We start from the raw sequence: 22,589 nt of genomic DNA, 5'->3' as shown, positions 1-22,589 counted from the left end.
GTTCTACTTTTTCACCTGAAATTCTTTTGGTGACCTGCTCTTCTAGTACAGGCTTGTGTTTCCTTTCCTTCTTTTTTCTTTTTCTAACATTCCTTGACATTTCAGCCACACTCAATGGAACAGGTGTAACTTTCTTACCTTCTACAGCCAAGGCATCAGATTATTTAAAGTCCTGGGGTACACTCTAAGAATCAGGTTCATGGAGATTTCCATACTGGATTTCTTTTACTTTTCTACCTTCTTTTTATTTGTTTTGGTAGTAAGAGCTTTTGTTCTCTTTTCAGTTTTGCAAGAAATTTAGCATATACAAGGGGGGACCCAAAAAACCCTGAATTATCTTCTTGTAGTAGAGGCTTTCCCCACTACGTGAGTGTTCTAGGAATGCATCTGTACCAGTGTACCAGCTGCTGTTGTGAGAGGCTGTGTTCGACCTCAGTGAATTTTTTTAAGACTCTTTTAACATGTTTGTCCACTTCACGATGGGTAATTCACGAGTGCACCTGCCCACATCGTGCTTTTGACCCAAAACAGCGTGACCCCCATGCTCCTCTCTTCATATTCACCTGACCTCACCCCGAGTGTCTTTTTTTTCCATTTCCCTGGATGAAAAATGTCCTCAAAGATTAACGTTTTGCTGACATAGAAGAGGTGGAATAAAAAAAATAGCAGAAGCACTAAAAGGCATCAAAATTGGTGAGTCCAGAACTACTTTGAGAAGTGGAAAAAAATCTCAATAGGTGTATTTCATTAAATGGAGGGCACTTTGAAGGTGACTGAAGTTTAAACATGGAAAAATAAATACACAATATTTTATAAATAAATTCTAGGGTTTTGGGGGTCCCCCCATCATACATTTTCCCTCCTGAAAAGCCAGAAGAGGAACAGCACTGTAATATCTACTGAAGGAATAAGGACAATAGAATATGTGGACTCATAAGACTCCACTACAGCTTTCTCTTCATTACCGTGACCCAGTGAAACCCTGTGCGGCACAGGCAGGACCCTGGGCAGAAGCAGAGCTCCAGAATCATCCCGCTCCTTCGCTGCCCCCTGTTCCAAGGTCTTTGCTCAGGTGCCATCTGCCACCACCCTCCCCCCGCCACCGTGGCAGGAAACAGGTGGCTTCTGGGTAAGGCCTAAAATTGTAGGATATTTAAATTTTGAGACTATCCACATGAAGAACACAAATTTAGAGGATATAAGCAACTTGTTTCAAAACTGATACATAATATATGACAAAGAACTGTGATAAAATCCACAAAGCATAAATAACACAGATATTGACAATAAGACAGTAAAATTAGAAGTCCGTATTAAAAACATGAAACAATACTCAAAGTTAAAAATATCTCAGATCCAAGAAGATATAAAAAGCAAAGTAGCAAAACATTGGATAGTAATAGCATTTCATCTGACAAAAGGTTGGGTGCTGATGAAGGAAAGCTTGTGTTTTTACATGGCCCAATTACTAAAAGGAAAAAAAATTAAAAACATAAAGATTAAGTCTTGAATTCAAAACAATTAGAAGAGCGACAATTTCAAAAACTAAGGTAAGCAAAACATAAGAATCCAGTAAAGATAAAGCAACAATACCGTGACATCCCGGGGAAAAAAACAAACCAGAAATCAGATTGGCAGTGGTGAGGGGCTGTGGAAAGGGGAGAGGAGGGAGAAAAAAAATGTTCTGTGTCTTCACTGATGTGCAGGTTACCTGACTGAGTGGTTCTTCTAAACATATTTAATGATTTGTCTAAAAAGGGTAAACTGTATTATACCTCTACAAACCTAGATTTTAAAAAGTTAAATGACTTGAAGGAGCTCATATCATCATTTTTGTAAATATGTTTGAAGTAATGAATTAAAATAAATGACTTTCTTGTAAAAATAAGATAACCAAAATTGACTCAGGAAGATGTAGATAATGTGACTTTATTCAAAGAGCACCATCCTGTCAAAGTAGCCCTGAACAGAACCGCACAGCTTCCAGCCTGTGTGAGTAACGTGCGGAGCGGACTGAAGTTGGTTGGGAGACGCTGTGGGTGAGACCTTCCCTTCCAAGCAGACTGGTGACAATGCAGCAAGTCCCTCTCATAGTGTTTGCTGGCATGGGGACGCCTTAAACACATGTGACATTTCTTCATTTAGTCACTGGCTGTGAGCAATAAAGACTTGCTTGTATTTCAAACTGTTGACACTTCAGCTCCTTAACAAGGAAGAAGGAGAGTGAGAGCTCATGTGGCCCCCACTTCCAGGCCAGCAACAGTGAGAGCCTCGTTTCAATGGGCCCTCTCCCAAAAGAGCTGATGCTCAGGTGCTGGCTGTCTCTTCTCCAGCCACACACTGCAAAGGGGATTGCAGAGGGTCACAGCGCAGCCTCTGCCACCCGTGGTTTCTGCCTTTTCATCTGTTCAAAGCAAGCATAGCTGAAGCCCTTAGGGAATGGGTGATTCCCACCGACGCCCTTTCACATCATCAACAAACACCGGCAATCCTCTCAGACTGCAGAAGGGGGAAGTGTGTCTCAGCAACAGAAGCTGGACATTGAGATGAGATGATTAGGGAGGAGGCTGAACGCTGAGATATGAAACCCGGTGATCAACCACAAGGCAGGGTGTGTCTGTCCATCTCAACCAGGCGAGATATCGGTGTCCGGTTATCTGCTGTTTTTCCATGATTTTTTTTTCTTTTTTCCATTCAGTGTCATGTCAGGATCTGTCCACAGATAGATGCTAGCAAGATGAGGAGCGGTTAGTGCCTTGCAGAGCATGTGGTCCGTAGAGAGAGGGACAGGGGTAAAGTTCACTGACAAATGGAGGGTGACAAGCTGAGACAAAGGCATGGCAAGTGTCACAGCGGCAGTGCAGAAGCCCACGGGGTGTGGAGGGAAGTTCCCACAGGGTGCAGTTCGGGAGGCCTCTCAGAGGCGAGTGTGAGAGCCCTGTCTCCAGGAAGAGGTGCTACCAAGCCCAAGTACAGACAATGAAATCTGTGTGCAGGAGGGAGCAGCACGTTCCAGGGCCCTGCGGTGGGGGAGTCAGTGGCCTGAAGAACACCCGGAAGGTGATGTGTGTGAATGGAGGGCAGGGACTGAGACTGCGGACGGAGGACACAGGGCTCATCCCTGTGGGATTGTAGTCCCTAGTAAAGGATTTGATTCTGGCTGTAATACAGAACCATCCAAGAAGGGTCTCCGGGAAAGGCATGATAACACTTATATTCTCCAAATGTTATTCTGGATAAGGATAAAGAATAGTTTGTAAATGTGGTCACTGAAAATAGCAATTCCTAGTTTCCCTTATTGTTGAGAAAGAGGCTGCCATTTTTTCCCTGAAACTTACCTCTCTTTCAGGTTTGACAGGCAATCACAAATGTAAAATTCAATTCAGAAATACCACAGGATCTCAGTCATATGTGGAATCTAATTTACAGAATAAGTTGATGAACAAAATAAAACCAGAGGCATGGACACATGGAACAGACTGACAGCTGTCAGAGGGGAGGTGGAAGTGGGGGACTGGAAGAAATTAGCTTAAGAACATGTGTGCATATGTGCCTGGCCCGTGGACACAACACTGGTGAAGGCCAAGTGGGCAGGAGTTAGGTGGAGGGAGGTAAGTGGAGGGGGACGGGGAATAGGGGACATCTGTAATAGTGTCAACAATAAAAATAAATAAATAAATAACTTAATTTTAAAAAAGGAAGATGTTAACCGCAGGGGCCTGACTTACACTGGGATGAAATGCCTGTAGGTGGACTTTTGATTCTCTCAGTCTTGTATTTAATAATCAGAAAAGTTCCAGACTTGGAGTTTATCATGATCGGGGATGCAAACTTCCTGAGTCTCCAGAAGAGGTGGGAGAGGCTAAGAAAGCAGAAAGGGCCTAGCAACCTAACATCAGGAAGGTGTGGCTTCTGCAGCAAGTCTGGGCGGGGTCAGCAGCCTCCTCGCATCCATCCTGTGGAGTGCTGGGACCGTTAACCTTGGCTCTCGGGGCCATCCATGTTAATGCAGGGCACTGTGATCCTCACCTATGTTCAGGGAAGTTCCTGTTGTGAATATTACTCTTGGTTTTGTCCTATCAATTATCATCATCCTTGGGAGATTCAGGCAAGCACTAAACGATGAGGTGGAGGCCAGAGCAATGAGTGCGTGCATACTTACACAGTAGTTAGCTCTCCACTGCACCGGTTAGCCTATCATGGCTTCTCTGCTCTTTTCCTCCTATTCTTCCATCCCCTCCTGCTTCTGTGTTAGGCTGTACAGAAACGGTGTAGGCTGTGAGCGCCACTCTCACTTACTGCCAATATTCACTGAGAAGGCATCTCTTCAGTGTTGATGTTAAAAAGTACAGAGACATTGTTAAATATTGACATAGGGGGCCACTAAACAAATAATAGAACTTATTAAATATAACACAAGTCGGATTTTCAGAATAAGCGGCTTTTTTTTTTATATAGGATGAGACCATAGATAGAGATCTGGATAATATTCGCAAGTATTCAAATCTGAATGACATAATTACTTAATAGTATAGATTGTACATCTAGCAAAATTAATTTCACTGTTCCCTACCTTCTTGTATCTTTCTGTTTCCCTGGAGTCCAGTTTCCTCATGATTTCATTTTCCTAAACTGGTCAATGAAGAAAGGATCTGCTAAAATAATTCTCCCTGAGGTTATTAATGATTCACTGACTTGCCCTTCTAAACAATGCTAGTATTTTAAAGTTAAAAACAGGAGCATAAAACCCATAACATTAGCAGGAACCAAACTGGAATTTCATGTCATTAATATCACTGACCATAAATGGATACTCAACTCTGCCATACATGAAGTATAAAATTTTTTTAATAAAAGGAATTCAGATAATGTCAGGCCATAGGTGCTGTACAAAGATTTGTTGACTGAATTAATAAATCAACTAATACTCTATTATTAAAAAACTAGATATTAAATTAAGCATAGAAATATATCTTGGCCAAAGTATTGAGATAGTGGGTGATTTTTTCCATAATGTTGGGTTTTTTCTTTGTGTAACTGTCAAGATGTTTGACATTAGCTTAAGGCACTATAACTTCAAAAAAGAAATCTAAATAAATATTCAGAATATCTACAATGTGCACACTATTTCTCCATTAAGCAATAAAGTTAAAAATCAACAATGAAATGATAACTAAAAATGTCTGTCTGTCTAGACCTTAGGTAATATAATAAGTAATCCTCCTTAAAGAATAAGTATAGGTATAAAGTAGCTGTCTTAAAACATAAAAAAATAATAGTAAAAACTCTACAAGACTCTTTGAAGGATATAAAGAAAAATTATGGAGAAAATGAAAAAGAAAGTGAAAACAAGAAAGGCTATGGGCAGAGATAAAGGTAATAGAGAACTGAATATCAGAAAGTGCTGGTATCAGTAAGATGGGCCAAAGTCTGGCAAGATCAATTCAGTAAAAAGAGAAGTGATGAAAAGTAACACAAACACACTTCAGAATGAGTATAGAGCTAAAACTATTATGAACAATTATATATAATAAATGACTTAAAATGGATATATTTTTAAAAATTCATAAATTGGTACTTGAGTACTTTATATACCTCCAAAACTTTAGCTCACATAGTTCCAAATAAAATTTTACCAAACTTTATGTGACAAATGTAGCTTATCTTAAGAAGATGTCCCAAAAGTAGAAAATATTGAGATTAGGATATTCTTCACTCCAAGATTAAATGAAGAGGAGACAAAAATATAGGCCCAAATGACTCATGAAAATACTATAGTTGTCAATAAAACATGAGTGAGCTCAACCTAAAATTTGCAATAAAAATAATATGCCCTACAATTAAGTGGGTTTTATCCCAGAAATTCCAGGATAGATCAGCAACACAAAGTCTATTAATACAATTTACATTTAGAAGTCTAAGAGAAAAATTACAAGGTTATCTCAATAGTTTCCAAAAATTGCATTTGATAATATCTACCTCACTGAAAATAAAAAACATACAACTGATTTTAAGACAAGTCAGTGTACCAAAAACATACAGCAGATTTAATGAAAATGATTTAGAAAAAAATCTAAGATCAGTTATAAGACAAGAACACCCAAGGATACAGATATTTCAAACATAATGATGGTATAAGATGAGATGCAAGTATGAGTTATAAGAAATAAAAAGGAGAGAAAATATTTAATATATAACTAGATATAATATATCTTATTATATATTAACTTTTATAAAGCCCAGTCAACTTAACAAACCATTAAAAGAAATAAGAAAGTCAGCAATGCTGGTAGATAAAAAATAATCTTACAGAATTGAGTAGCATTTCACCCTGGCCAAATGTCTCAGTCAGTTGGAGCATCATCCTGTACACCAAAAGGTTGCAGGTTCCACCCCCACTGAGGGCACATACCTAGGTTTCAGGTTGGATCCCTGGTTGAGGCATGTAGGGGAGGCAACCGACACCCATGTTTCTCTCTCTCTCTCTCTCTCCTCCCCCTTTCTCTCTAAAATCAATAAACATGTCCTCAGGTGAGGGTTAAAAAAAGAATTCAGTAGCATTTCAGCAAGAGCAGGCTAGGAAATAATGTACTTCATAACTTTACTGTTGTGAATGGTATCTAACAAAGAATGCAAGAAAAACAAACATTAGAATTCTACTAAAATCTATTAAAATATCTGAATAAGTTCATTAAAAACAACAGTTTTAACTGGAATAGTGTATCTGCATCCATGTAGCATTTTGCTCTCAAATTAGATAGTGTACCCCAATCAAAATTCAAGCTGGCTCTTCTGATAAAATCAACAAATTTAGTATAAATAAGAATGGGAGGATAAAGCCCTGGAAGAGTCAGTCAGTCCTGAAAGAAAGGACAAGAGGACGCGTGCTGACACCGTTGACAGTGTCTGTGTGTGTGGTCCCACCTGTCCCGGACACACTTACTGCCAGGACTCATGCTGCCAGTCAGATGCTGCCCAGGGCGTCTGGAGGTCCCGTGTGGCTCTTGCTGCACAAGCAGGCCCAGTGACAGAAAGGCTCCTCTGCGTCAGTGTTCTAGTGTCCACTTCCATCCTCTCAGACAGCACTGCGGGGCGGGGAGGGACTCCTGAATGTGGACTTACTGCAGGAGCCTCCTGCGTGGTAGCAGCTCCCCTGGGTCAGGTCCTCAGGCTGAAGGTGACTTCACAAGAGGCCTGGCCTTAGGCCCACCACTTCAGCCATTCCAATGATTTCCCAAACACCCAATTATTTATATTGGAACCCATCAAACTGGAGGGAAAAAAATCTGCCATGGTTTATATTCCCTGTGCCAAACTTCTGTGATGTCCTCACATTGGATGCCAAGTCACATTACAGTCATAATAATCAAAACAGTATGCCACTAGTAAAGGAATACAAGAAACTGTCCAATATAAACATTGAGTACAAAAAACCAGATCCATCTATAAGTAGAAACTTGATATGTAATAAAGGAACCACAACTCAATGGGAAAAGAATAGATCTTCTAAGAGATGGAATGGCAACATCTGGCTATTTGGAGAGGGGGAAAAATCAAAACCCCTATATCGTGCCATGTTCTAATAAGGATTAAAGATCTAAGGAGAGAGTCAGTTGAAGGAAATTCAGAATAATAATTTTGTCACATCAGAGTGGGGAAAACTTCTTCATTAAGACCTGGAAGAATAAACCAGCAATTCTACTCATAGGAAATTAACTAAGAGAAAAGAAAACACACATCCACAAACAACATTTACAGAGGACTATTTTAGTAGCTTTATGCATGAGAGCCCCCAACTGGAAGCAACTCAGAAGCCTTCAGTAGGAGAAAGTGTAATGCTGCTTCCGTAATTCGCACACAGCAGGCAGACCCTGCGGGACTCCGCATTGGAAAGGAGCCACGGATGTGGAGCACACAGCGCGGGAGCGGCCTCTCCCGGCGTTAATGGTGACTGAGAGAACACAGACTCGAGCAAGCACCTGGGGTCCATTTATGAAGAAGCAAAGATAGGTATAGAAATCGGGACAGAGTTTGCAGGTGATAGAGAAGAGGCAGAAGGGAATTTTCCGAGATGATCAAACAGTTGAACATCATGACCGGTTGGAGTGCGGGTTATGCAGGTGTACATTTGTAAACACTCAGCAAGTGTTACCCTTAAAATTGGCTCATTTCATTTTGTGCAAATTTTACTTTATTGTAGAAGTCAGTTAAAGGAAATTTAGTTATTTAAAAAAAGAAAACCCCTTTTCACCTCCCGGTGATTGGCTAACGTGGACAGGAGACCCACCAGCCGGCTGTGGAGCTGGACCGTGCTGCCCCGGCAAAGCTCAGCTAGCTGGAAGGTGCAGGTGCACTGCGCGGGGCGCTCAGCCGTTCCCAGGAAGGAGCGACGCAGCGCAGCATTGCAGAGCTGGCCGCGAGTGCAGCGAGTGCGGCTGCAGGGCGGCCTTGGAGGGCCGCTGCTGGGAGCACCAGGCCTCCCGCACAGTGGGCCACACAGGACTCTGCCTGTCCCTGCATTCTGCCACCTCTACTCGGGCTTCCTGGTCAGCCACTTCAGCCTCTTCGGCCTGAGCAGCGAGTACCACCCCCCTCCGTGCGCCAGATGCTGGCCACGGTGGCAACGGAGTGAGAGGCATGTCCACGAGAGCAAGGTTCTCCAGGAGAAGTTCAAAGGGAAGACATGGAACACAGCCCATGACAAGATGACCAAGAGGACATGCTATCCAACTGCAAGATGTTCTACCTGCTCAAGACTGCCTTCTCTAATGTGCAGATAAATAGGGAGGAACATCAGGGCGTTATCTTAGGGACCTTAAAATTACCCAGGCCATCCTGAAGGAAATAGCTACCCTAGAGAGGTAGCAGCAGAAAGTGCTGCTGTCTGGACTGACCCACTTGATGCTGCACAGGAATACACGGAAGGTCTTCAGAAGTATGTTACTGCTGTGAGGTGTGTGGCTGTATACATGGTAAGCCTGTCCTAGGAGTAATGCATAGGCCATTTTCTGAATATGGGGCTTGGGCAAAGGGAAGTGCTGGGTCAAATGTGACAGCCCGCACTTCCTGCAGTGAGAAGAGCCCAGGGATCTTGGGTTTGGCTTCCATTCCCAGATGGTCAAGCCATTTGCTCTCCAGGCTTTTGGAAACCAGACTACATTATCCTGGCTGGCGGTGGGGGTTATAAAGTTTTAGCACTCTTGGGCGTGCCCGGTAAGAGTCAAGAAGAAGCTGATCTATATGTTCCTGGGACATACATCAAAAAGTGAGATACCATACTGACCGGCAAAGCCGTTTTATAAGCCCTTGGAAGGCGTCTGAAGGAATCAGTTGCGCTGGTTCCCAGGCACTGAGGAGGAGGCCTCCTGGCCAGTGACAGAGTGAGCCACCAAGCTCTGGTCAGAAAACTCCCAGATCTAGAGAAGGCGGGACATAAAGAAGCAAAGTGGATTACAGATTGCAGCTCCGCAGCTCCTCCCGAGCTGAATGGTCAGCCTGAAACGCTGGAGGCTGCAGGGGATCAGTAAAGACTAAGGCCACCCTGAACTTGAAAAGTGTTTGTGAAGCATCAGAGACTAATCTTCCCTGTAATAAGGTGCCAGGTCAGGGAAGATGGGCTGCTTCGTGTCTCAGGTACTGTGACTATTTTCATACAGTTGTCTACACAAAGTGTGTGTGTGCATATACATATATATATATATATATTTGTGAATTAAAATCTATAACTGAGTCTATATTATCAAGAGTCACTGTTTTCACACAACATCATGAATTTTCACTGTTTGTACTTCTATGTAGAACTGGGCGGAAGAAAGGATTGATTTCATATAGATGTTTAATATTACTTTATACTTATATCTCGTTGAAAATAAAGTAACTTGGGATTTTTTACCCCTAATTTAGATGGAAAGCATAAGAAGCCACACTTCCATTATAAGAAATAAATGCTCTTTTGATCTGTTCCTGAATATTTCTTGTAGATTAAAATAGAAAAAGCTTAATAAATAAATAAATAAATACCCAAAAGCACTACTCATGAAGCAAAAACTCAACAAATTTGAATACACCAACATTTAGGTTTTCTGGGCAATAAAAATGAAGCATTAGATATCTGGTAAGAATGGCTACTTGCAATGGCTGACTGAGATTATTTCCTTGGACAGTCTTTAGTCAGGCTTCTAAACCTTCTCAGGCCCATTTGTGCACTTTCTTCTAAAAATCCAGTTTTATCAAGAAACCTGTTAAGAGAGAACGTGTCCCTGACCCCACCCCCACATACAGTGTCACATCCCAGCAACTGGGGTGCCCCGCCCTGGAGAACACCTAAGGGTCTGCCCCTCACTACATAATAGGTGCAACAAGACCAAAAAAAAAAAAAAAGGTTCAAATGGAAGAGCAAATCAAAGCCCCAGAGCCAATACTTTAAGCAACCAGGAGATAGCCAACCTATCAGATGCACAGTTCAAAGCACTGGTGATCAGGAAGCTCACAGAATTGGTTGATTTTGATCACAAATTAGATAAACAAATGAAGGCTACACTAAGTGAAATGAGGAAAAATACACAGGACACCAATAGTAATGGAAAGAAAACTGGGTCTCAAATCAATGGAGTGGTCCAGAAAGAAGAAAAAAACCATACAATCAGAAAAGAATGAAGAAATAAGAATTCAAAAAAATGAGGAGAGGCTTAGAAACCTCCAGGACATCTTGAAACATTCCAACATCTGAATTATACGGGTACCAGAAGGAGAAGAGCAAGAGCAACAAATGGAAAACTTATTTGAACAAATAATAAGGGAAATAGACTTTCCTTCCCCATTCTGGCAAAGGAAATAGACTTCCAGGAAGTCCAGGAAGCTCAGAGAGTCCCAAAGAAGTTGGACCCAAGGAGGAACACACCAAGGCATATCATAATTACATTAGCCAAGGTAAAAAAAATGAAAGAGAGAATGCTAGAAGCAGTAAGAGATAAGGAGACAGTCACCTACAAAGGAGTTCCCATCAGACTGTCAGCTGATTTCTCAAAAGAGACCTTGCAGGCAAGAAGGGGCTGGAAAGAAGTATTCCAAGTCATGAAAGTCAAGGACCTACATCCCAGATTGCTCTATCCAGCAAAGCTTTCATTTAGAATGGAAGGGCAGATAAAGTGCTTCTCAGATAAGGTCAAGTTAAAGGAGTTCATCATCACCAAACCCTTATTATATGAAATGTTAAAGGAACTTCTCTAAGAAAAAGAAGATAAAAAATATGAACAGTAAAATGACAACAAACTCACAGTTATTAACGACCACACCTAAAACAAAAACAAACTAAGGGAACAACTAGAATAGGAATAGAACCACAGAAATGGAGATCACATGGAGGGATAGCAACAGGGGAGTGGGAGAAGGAGAGAGGGGGAAAAGGTACAGAGAATAAGTAGCATAGATGGTAGGTAGAAAATAGACAGTGGGGTGGGGGGCAAGAATAGTATGGGAAATGTAGAAGCTAAAGAACTTATGACACATGGACATGAACTAAAGGGGGGGAATGTGGGTGGGAGGGGGTGTGCAGGGTGGAGGGGAATGAAGGGGGGAAATGGGACAACTGTAATAGCACAATCAATAAAATATATTTTTTAAAAACCATAAAAGTTGGCTTTGTTCCTCCAGCCCACACCACCTGCATGAATCCCTGCCACACTGATGGCAGCATCTGGCTGCAGGAGGTAACAATGGAATTTCACAGAGCTAAAAACTTGTGATTCAGGATTTCCAGCCAAGATGGAGGTGTAGGTAGATACACTTTGCTTCCTTCCACAACCAATAGAAGGACAACACAAAAACTTAAAAAATAACCAGAACTGTGAGAAAATTGAACCATATGGAAGTCTAACAATCAAGGAATTAAAGAAGAAACATTCACCAGACTGATAGGAGGGGTGGAGATGGGCAGCCAGGGCAGGAGGACATGTGGCAAGGTGGCAGCTGGCGGACCAGGAGGTGCCACATTTGCATGCAGATAAACCAGGAGGAACAAATGGGGGGTGAGACAGACCATGCAACCCAGGGTTCCAGAAGATGGACCCAAGGAAGCACACACCAAGACACATCATAATTACATTACCCAAGATTAAAGAGAAGGAGAGAATCTTAAAAGCAGCAAGAGAAAAGGAGATAGTTGCCTACAAAGAAGTTCCCATAAGGTTATCAGCTGATTTCACAAAAGAAAACTTTTGGGAAATAAAGCCTCAAAACCTCTGGCTGAAAAATCCTGAGTGTGTTGTGGTGGTGGGAGAAACTCCCAGCCTCACAGGAGAGTTCGTTGGAGAGACCCACAGGGTCTTAGAATGTACACAAACTCAACCACCAGGGAATCAGCACCAGAAGGGCCCAATTTGCTTGTGGGTAGTGGGGGAAGTGACTGAAAACCAGCCAAGAGCTGAGCAAGCCTCACTGTTCCCTCTTGGACTCCTCGTCCACATATAGTGCTACAACATGGGTTGCCCTGCCCTGGTGAATGCCTAAGGCTCTGCCCCTTACAACCAAACAGGTGCACCAAAACAAAGAAATAAGGCCCAAATGAAAGAATATATCAAACCCCAGAAAAAAAAAAACTAAGCAATGAAGAGCTAACCAACCTATCAGATGCACAGTTCAAAACACTGGTAATCAGGATGCTCACAGAAATGGTTGACTATGGTCGCAAAATAAAGGAAGAAGTGAAGGCTATGCGAAGTGAAATAACCAAAAATATGCAGTGAAGGGAAAGAAACCAAGACTCAAATCACTGATTGGGAGCAGAAGGAAGAAATAAACATTCAACCAGAACAGAATGAAGAAACAAGAATTCAAAAAAAAATGAGGAGAGGCTTAAGAACCTCCAGGACAACTTTAAACTTTCCAACATTCATATAATAGGGATTCCAGAAGGAGAAGAGGAAAAGCAAGAAGTTGAAAACTTATTTGAACAAATAATGAGGAGAACCTCCCCAATCTGGCAAAGGAAATAGACTTCCAGGAAGTTCAGGAAGCTCAGAGAGTCCCAAAGAAGTTGGACCCAAGAAAGCACACACTGAGACACATCATAATTACATTGGCCAAGATTAAAGGTAGGGAGAGAATCTTAAAAGCAGCATGAGAAAAGGAGACAGTTGCCTACAAAGGAGTTCCCATAAGGCTACCAGCTGACTTCATAAAAGAAATCTTACAGGCAAGAAGGGGCTGGAAAGAAGTATTCAAAGTCATGCAAGGCAGTCACACCCAAGATTACTCTATCTAGCAAAGCTATCATTTAGAATGTAAGGACAGATAAAGTGCCTCCCAGATAAGGTCAAGTTAGAGGAGTTCATCATCACCAAATGCTTATTCTATGAAATGTTAAAGGGACTTTTCTAAGAAAAAGAAGATAAAACATATGAACAGTAGAATGACAACTAACTCACAACTAGCAATGACTGAACCTAAAAAATAACAAAAACAAAAACAAACTAAGCTAACAACTAGAACAGGAATAGAACCACAGAAATGGAGATCACAGGGAGGGCTATCAGTGAGGAGAAGGAGGGGAGAGAATGGGGGAAAAGGTGTGGGGAATATGAAGCATAAATGGTAGGTACAAAATAGACAGGGGGAGGTTAAGAATAGTGTGGGAAATGTAGAAGCCAAAGAACTTATATGTATGACTCATGGACATGAACTGAGGGGGTAAGGGAATGCTGGTGGGAGGACAGGTGCAGGACAGAGGGGAATAAAGAGGAGAGGAAAAAATGGGACAAGTGTAATAGCATAATCAATAAAATATACTTAAAAACAAACAAACAAACTTGTGTCCTGGTTCATGTGGCTCAGTGGATTGAGTGCTGGCCTGTGAACCAAAGGGTCGCAGGTTCAATGCCCAGTCAGGGCACATGCCTGAGCTGCAGGCCAGGTCCTCACTTGGGGGTACACAAGAGGTAACCACACATTGACATTTCTTTCCATCTCTTTCTCCCTCCCTTCCCCTCTTTCTAAAAATACATAAATTTTTAAAAATCTCAAACAAACACACTTGTGATTCAGCACCACCTATTAGAAAAGAAGAGAAAGATCTTTTCATATTAAAAGCCTACACAGAGAAGGAATCCATCAAATACAATGAATAACCAAGATCAAGTGGCAGCTCAGAAAGAAAATGAAAAATTTCCAGAAAAAAACCATAAAGACATGACGATATGCAATATAAATAATAGAGAATTCAAGGTTATAGTTCTGAGAATGCTCAACAAGATCAAGAAAATACAGACAGGCAATTTAATGTGCTCAGAAAACAAGTCAATGAATGAAACAAGTACTTTACCATAGAGATTTAAACATTAGAAAAGAACCAAACAGGAATTCTGAAGATGAAGAACCCAATAAAAGAGATCAAGAATGAACTAGTGAGCATAGGAAATACAGCTGACCAGATGGAGAAAAGGATTCATGATATTGGAGACAGAAATCTAGAAATGACTCAGAGAAAAGAAGAGAGAGACTTGAGCATAAAAAGAAATGAAAGATCATATGAGAACTGTCTGACTCCATCAGAAAGAGCAATATGAGAACAACAGGCATTCCAGAAGAAGGAGAGAGAGAGAGGGGAATGGAGAGTCTGTTCAAACAAATAGCGGATGAGAACTTTCCAAACCTATGGAAAGAGCTGCTTGAATCCAAGAAGCAAATGGAACACCAAATAACCTCAACCCAAAGAGGCTTTCTCCAAGGCACATTGTATTAAAACTGTCAAAAATTAATAACAAATGCTATGGTGGTAATCATATTACAATATATAAATGTACCAAATCAATGCACTGTACACACCTTAGACTTACACAGTGTTATGTGTCAATTATATGTAAATGTAAAAACTAGTCTTCTTAGATAACAACATACCAAGACTGGCAGGGTCAGGGAGAGCTAATGCAGAGCAGGGTGCTCAGGAGACAATTCTTTAAGAAAGATGTAAAAAAATGCCTGTTATCCATATCTGTTTTACAACTTCAAAAGCACTTGAAAAGTAGAGAGGTGAAAGTCACTACTTAAATCAAAAACATTTGAGTGCATGATTTTGCATCCATAGTTTCAAGAACCTGTTTATTCAGGGGGCTGCCCTTGATGCTGGTGAATGGGAAGATAATCTCTCTACCTTGATGAGTAAAGACAGGTCCTGACTCTTCAGGAGTCAAGTGAACTGGCGGCCTACCCGGCTTCCAAAGCAAGGAAGGGGAAGGAGTGACGGGAAGGGGGCCACTGTGTGTTCCTGGAGGATGCTGTCAAGGTTAAGCCTTCTTGAGCACAAATGCCCCACCCTTCCAAGTGTGCAAGCTCAGCCTCCTCCCCCCTGTTCTCTTTCTCCAGAGAAGGGCAGGGCCCAGAGTCAGGACTCACCGGACTTTTCTCAGGAGACAATTTCCCATCCTGCCAGCACGACTCGGCCTCTCAGCTCCTGAGTTGCACTCCACTTTGGGTGGTCTCGACCAAAGCAACGAAAAGCACAACGCGGGCCGGATGTGGCATCTGACCACTGGCTTGTGCTCCTGCCAACCACCAGCCCAGGGGATGGGTGTGTTAGAGAAGGAGGGAACCGTTCAGAAGGGGAGGGGAGGGAAGGGGAGGAGGAAGGCACACTTTGGTGTATGGGCACATGCACACAATGTGGGAAAACAGGAGACCGAAGCATGAGAGAATAAACCTAACACTCTGGGGTCGCTCGGCTTTCAAGGAAATCCCAGGATTGCAGGATCAGGCAGGGTAGGGGCTTACCTATTCCTCAGAAATCTGATGTCAAGACTCCCAACACTTTGTCCTCTTTCCTCTTCCAAACACAAGAAGAAAGTGTCTTGTAAGAAAAAAAAAGCAAAAAGAAAGAAAATCTCAGTGTGTTCCCCAAGTCATGAAAATCAAATCATCTGTAAGGTCCTTCCTCAGAGGTCTGACACTTCAAAAGACAAGACTCCCAAGAAAGAAAGGAGTGTGGTCTTCATGTTGTTCAAGGTGGGCCACAGAGCAGGCATTCTTCCCATTGTTCCAAGGCTAAAGCCGCCAGGGGAAGGAGCCAGGGCCTGACAGACCCATCTGCCCCATCTGGCCCCCACTTCCTCCCCTGCACCGCCCGGCACAGCCACAGAGCACAGGCTGGCTGCAGTGATAAGGCAGGCAATTCGCTGGCTGCTGACTCCCAGCCACCGCTGATGGGGGAGTGAAACAGCTTATTCATGGTGCCTGCCGCCCAGCAGAGTGCAGACAGGTGCCTGGCTCCCTGCAGTTTTCAACCAAAACGAAACTGGCTTGCTGAATTCAGTAACTCTGTGTTCAACTATTTCAACTTTTAAAATATTTTTCAAATAAGGATACCAAGGTTGATGAAATTTAATCTACCCCTACTCATCGTCAGAGCTCAGAGGTTCAAGTGCCTTATGGTTCTTTCTAAATTTTGTTTTAATCATAAGCTTGAGAAAAATTATGACGGGAACAGGACTGTCACACACCCCGTTGCTAGTGTTTGCTTCATCTGATTCACTTGGCAGAACCTCTGTCCCAGGGCCCAGCTCCCCAGGCTTTCACGTCCACACCAATCACGTGAGGACCCTGTTAGATGCAGGTTCTGATGCTGCCAAACCAGGCTGATGTTCTGCCTTTCTCACAAGTTTGCAGCCGATGACACTGCTGCTGGCCCGTTGAGCAGCCAGATGCTAGACCAGGGATTCCCTAGCCCTGGGGCCAGACCAGCAGCACTGGGCACCTGTCACCTTGTTAGAAATGCGAATTCCAGGTCCCAGCTCACACCTGTGGAATCAGAAACTCTGGGGCTTCTTCCTGTTGCCTGCTAACGTTTGAGAACCACAGCAATAAACCATTTATTAATCACAAATAAACTCATCAATCCCCAAATGCTCAATTAAGTGGGTCCCTATTAGGTCCCAGCCACTAAATGATAGAGGTGTGGACCACACCAAAGGTCTCCAGTTTCTACTATGGAAGGCTGATCCATGAACCATCAGGATGTCACCCACCTCATCCGTGGAGGGAATGCAATAGAAGCAAAAGAGAGCTTCTAGTGAAGGAAAGTGTTCTGCAGCGACAGTGGCTGTGACGACTGAGGGAACACAGCAGGGCTGCACACTACGCAGCTTCCTCTGGAATCTCAGTGCTGTGTGGAAGGACAGACAGTCCTTTCAAGGCAATGCCTCCACGCACTCCTCCCCTGCCCCGCCCCGTGCAGGTCATTTCCACCCTGGACAGGCTCCTGGTAATAATCTCTACTCGCTTGCTCTTTCGCTGGTTCTTTCTGCTTGGTCTCCTGCCTACCAACTAGTTTAGTTTTCACATATCAGAACTTTATGTAGAAAGGACACACGGTACCTTCTGTTTGCTCTGATAAAAGACAATCGCCCCACCATGTGCTGTCAAAGACAAATATTTAATCACATGCGTTTTTCTTCTTATTAAATTGTTAGGTGCTTGGTATTGAAAATCTAAAAAAGTGCAAATAAGAAAACATAAAAAACATTTAGGTAACCCAGAGTCCTAGTACCCTGAAAAAATTCCCGTGTGCATTTTGATGTCTATTTACAGTCTTTGCTCTGTGAACGCACACGCTCCCATTGGCCTAAAGAATTCCAGGAAGGAGAGCACTCTGCACATGTGTCTTTCTGCACCGGTAAGTAGGTTTTCAAAGACCCTTCCCCTGCTTTACTGAGGTGTGACTGGTATGCACAAGCAGAATTTATTAATGTATTCCATCTGATGGGTTTGAACATTCCTGATACCATTACCACAGTTAAGGAGAGAGACATGCCCGTCCCCTTCACAAGTTTCCTGGTGTCCTTTTGTGTGTGTGTGTGTGTGTGTGTGTGTGTGTAAAGAACACTTAACATGAGATTTCCCCTTGACAAAATTTTAAGTGAACAGTATGGCAAATGGCATATCTGAAAAGCAGTTAATTTCTAAAATATGTAAGGCACTCCTATGCCTTAAGAACAAAACAAAAAGCAAAAATATCAAAACAACTCAATTTGAAAGTGGGCAAAATACTTGACTAGACATGTCTCCAGAGAACACTTACAAATGGCCAGCAGGCTCACGGAATAATGGTGCTCACCATCACCGATCACCCGGGGAATGCAAATCAAAACCACAGCGAGATAGCTCCTCCATCAAACTGAAAATCTTTAACTTCCATGGCTGAAGTCTTTGTTAAATAAGGTTTTACTGAGCCAGAGGACTGACTGGGCATGTGGAGTCTCAACTGCTAGCAGCATGACTAGGTAGAAAAGACAACTTGTCCCTCATCCCAGAGTTTTGCAAGCATCTTTCTATGTCAGTGAGGGGCCTGGGGAGAAGGAAGTCATCTGAAGGAACTGCAGTAGCTGTAGGCAAAGGGCTGGGGCAGGTGAGGTGAGGCCAGTTCTGGGCCAGCGGAGTCCTCATAAGAAGTGTTGGCTCCTGTGGATGAGCTGGGGCAGCTGCCTGGTGGACCCTTGCTTGAACAGGGGGCTCCTGGGCCAAGTGGGGCCTGGCTGAGATGACCTGCTACTGGTGGATGCAAAGGGCTTCACTGTGTCATGAGCGTCTCCAACCTCTTCTTTGGTTACTTCCAGTTTCTCTATTGTAACAAGTCTGCAATGAACATTCTTATAAATAAACTTTGACATGGCATTGCTGATCATGTGTAAGAGTTCTAATACTAGCTGCACATATTCCACCATGGAAATTATAGCTCTTTGTAACATTCCTGTGTCAGTCCACCCACGGGGTGAGAGATTGGGCCTCAGTTGCTTTTGTAGGGCATACAGCTAAACGGAGGAGCATGTGAAGTGTAACACGGTTTCTGTTAGCAGTTAGGTCCTGCTCACTTATGGGTAAGAGTGGAACCAAAACCAGTTCCTCACCCAAGCACGGGGGGAGGGGGGAGACACAGAGTCTCAAGTATGACTCAGCATTTTGTCAGTCAGGAATGACCAGTAACGCAGTAAGCCCTGGGAAAGTTAACATTCCAACAAGTCAGGCATTTGGTTTCAAATGTTTTCAGTGTCATTGCTTCAGTAAATTTAAATTTTGTTATATGTGTGGTCTGAAAAAAAGAATTTGTTTCAAATTTGGGGAAAGGTAAAGTGATGATTATGTAGGAACACAAAACATGCCGATGTGGCATAATGCAGACATTTGAGGATCTGCGAATGCAGGTGAAGCCTTTTTTCTGCACCTCATTATCTGCTTAAAAGCAGGTCCTCCCCAAATCCTTGATTATCATAAACCCCCACCCCTGGAGTTTCATCAACAGGGAAGATTGACTCGTCACAGGTGAGAGGTTTGTGCTGCACCTGGACAGACATCAGCAACAATCATATCTCCCCTCTCGCCTCCTAAGGGCCCATTTATCTTTCCTAGAAATCATCTGCTCCATTGTAAGTGGCCTTTGTCCCCTCCCTTTCTCCTATTAACATGCTATATAGGACTTCCAGAGAAGATGGAGGCGTAGGTACACCTCCTCGCTGTGCCTCCTCGCACAACTAAAATAAGGACAATAAAAATTTAGAAACAAAAAACAACCAGTACTGACAGAAAATTGAACGGTATGCAAGTCCGACAACCAAGGAGTTAAAATAGACACATTCATCCAGACCATCTTAGGTGTTCACCAGGGCAGAGCAACCCCCATTGCTGTGTTGTGACGCTATACATGGGGGAGGGGTCCAAGAGGGAACAGTGGCGCTTGCTCCACTCTCTACTGGATTTCAGTCACTTCCTCTGATTCCCATAAGCAAAATGGGCCCTTCTGGTGCTGATTCCCTGGTGGGTGGGTTTGTGTACATTCTAAGACTCTGTGGGTCTCTCCAACGAACTCTCCTGTGAGGCTGGGAGTTTTTCCTGCTGCCACCTCAAGACCCTCAGGTATTTTCAGTCAGAGGTTTGAGACTTTATTTCCCCACTGGGACCCTGGGTCGTGGGTCTGTCTCGCTCCCCAGTTGTTCCTCTCAGTTTATCGGCACCCGAATGTGGGACCCGGTCCTCCAGCCTCCACCTTGCTGTGAGTCCTCTCCGCCCGGCTGCCCGACTCCACTCTTCCTACTAGTCTGGATGAATATGTCTATTTTAACTCCTTGGTTGTCGGACTTCCATACAGTTCATTTTTCTATCAGTTCTGGTTATTTTCTGTTTTTAAATTTGTTGTCCTTCTTTTGGTTGTGTGAGGAGGCACAGTGTATCTACCTATGCCTCCATCTTGGCTGGAAGTCTGACTACTAATTTCTTTAAAAATGAGGTTTCGATTTATTTTTTCCAAGATTTCAGTCCTCCTCAGTTTTTTCAGAACAGATTAAGAATTGTTTTAGGGAAGACAATAGCGCCTAAGATTAAGCTTTTGAGGTTGGCATCTGTGTGAAAATTAGCGGATAAGTTTTGTTTGAATTTAGCTCCGTGTCCAAATAAAATGCAGTATCAAAACAAGGGGTTCTTGTGATTTTTTAATAACAATTTGCATTGTCATTCCACAGGGGGCAAGATTAGATAGAGGACATCATAGGTGATCTTACGAGGACAGAATCTGTGACTTTTGCCAGAGTGCCTGACAATCTTATTCTGGCAAAGCTTGAGGGAAAAATATTGGACTAATGAAAGTGAGTGCATTAAAGGAAATGTGTATTATAGAAATGCCCCTTGCTTGAGAGCTATCTGCTCAAAGAAAAAAGCTTGTTGGCCCTACCGGTCCTTCGAGGCCCAGGGAGTCTCACTGGATTCGCTTCCTGCCACCTTAGGAAACCGCAGCTTTCATACTCAGTGGCTGGGACCCTGCTGCTTCTCAGTGTTTTCTGTCTCTTGATAGCACTGTCCTGCCCACAGTGTGAGGGAGCATCGATGGCTACTCTTGTCTGAAATTCTCCTCTTGTATTTGTAATAGGCCAAACTAATTTTCAATTTGCTGTACATTATCCTTGGGAAACATCATGGGCTGAAAGACAAGCATTAATCACTTGGGGACCATTTTGGTGGTTCTGTGTCAAACCTTATGAACCTGGAGAGATCAGTGGCTCTCAGCGCTGCATGAACGCCTCGCACCTCACATGCCTGTTGTCCTGCCCCTGCATCTTCCCTGGGGCAGCATTGGAAGAGTCTCACTGGGCCTCCTCACCTAGGAAAACACTGGGTAGTTCCCAGTGCACTTTATTTGCAGTTCATTTTCAATAACAAGATAATAAGTTTATATAGTTTAAATTTTCCAAGGAGTGAATTTTGAGTTGATTTATATTTTTAAGTGTGTCAAGAAATTTAAACCTAATAATTTTTATTATCTCTATAGTGCTTATTATCATGTTTCATCTAAGTTTGGAAAGTCTGAATTTTGATCTAAAGTGTTTCTCAAAAATGAATTTAGTAACACTCAGTAATCTCACCCCCCATATATTATATACAGAAAAATTTATATGTGTAAAAATTGTAATTATATACATGCTAAATAACCATTTATACACCTGAAACTCATATAATAATGTAAGTCAACTGTATTTAGTAAAAAGTGTTACATTTATAATCATAACAGTTATAAGAATTACTGTTAAAGCTTTGTTTATAATTGTAAAAATCTAATACAGTATTAATACAGTATTAATCTAATACAGTACTAATTGATATATGCTGTCCTATAGTGTATATCAAAAGTATAATAAATTCCAACAATAGACTTAACTCCAGGAGTTAAAGGGAAAGTGCAAAGTAAAGCTCTAAATCAATGAAGAGCATATCTTACATACATGATGTTAGACAAATAGAAAATATATGAATATATAATGCTAAGACTGAATTGCGCCCCCATAAATTTCTATGTTGAAGCCTTAACCTTAAGCTGTTTATGGACATAAGGCCTTTTTAAGAATATATATAGGCTGAGAGTTAGGGTTGGAAAAAGATATTTGAAGCAAATGATAACCAAAGAAAGCAGGTGTAGATTCATATAAAGAAGAAAATACTTTACTAAAAGTGGTCAAAAGGAAATTGAATCAGTAATTTAAAATCTCCCAATCAGAAAAGCCCAGAACCAGATGGGGTCACTGGTGAATTTTACTAAACAATTAAATAAAAGTTATTGCTAATCATTTTCAAACTTTCAAAGAAAATTGAATATGAAAGAACACTCCTAAACTCATTTATAAAGCCAGCATTACTCAGATACCAAACCTAATAAGGGCACTACAAGAACATAAACCTATGTTTAATAACTATGTCTGGTGCCAGGTGGGTACTAGAAATATCTGGGGGAATACTTTGTAAAGTATTTGATAGTCTAGCCACTATGTTGTATACCTGAAACTAATACAAAATAAGTTGACTGCAAACTGTAAGTAAAAAATATGAAAATAAAATTTCTGGGCTTTCTACTCTGTTCCATTGACCAATGTGTCTGTTTTTATACCAGTACCATACTCTTTTGACTACTGTGGACTTGTAGTATAGTTTGATATCAGGCAGTGTGATTCCTCCAGCTTTGTTCTTTATTCTCAGGATCACTGTTGCTATGAGGGGTCTTTTGTGGTTCCATATAAATTTTTGAAATATTTGTTCTAGTTCTGTGAAATATGCCATTGGAATCTTGA

At 42.2% G+C, this 22,589-nt stretch overlaps 1 protein-coding gene and 1 pseudogene across 1 annotated transcript in view; one reads left to right on the top strand and one right to left on the bottom strand.

Annotated features, from left to right (window-relative positions):
• GCSAML (germinal center associated signaling and motility like) overlaps window positions 1-15,569 on the bottom strand; it is a 42,002-nt gene extending 26,433 nt beyond the window's left edge. The window contains exon 1 of the mRNA XM_036014067.1: window positions 15,388-15,569. Coding sequence (XP_035869960.1) covers window positions 15,388-15,416 — 29 coding nt within the window. The 5' untranslated portion in view covers window positions 15,417-15,569. The remainder of the gene's footprint in view (window positions 1-15,387) is intronic.
• On the top strand, window positions 8,072-9,527 carry LOC114510359 (annotated as a pseudogene).
• Window positions 15,570-22,589: the final 7,020 nt, after the last annotated feature.

This window comes from Phyllostomus discolor, chromosome 13 (genome assembly GCF_004126475.2).
Source record: "Phyllostomus discolor isolate MPI-MPIP mPhyDis1 chromosome 13, mPhyDis1.pri.v3, whole genome shotgun sequence".
NCBI lineage: Eukaryota > Metazoa > Chordata > Mammalia > Chiroptera > Phyllostomidae > Phyllostomus > Phyllostomus discolor.
The sequence above is the reverse complement of the archived record's forward strand: the minus strand, read 5'-3'. Positions and strand labels throughout refer to the sequence as shown.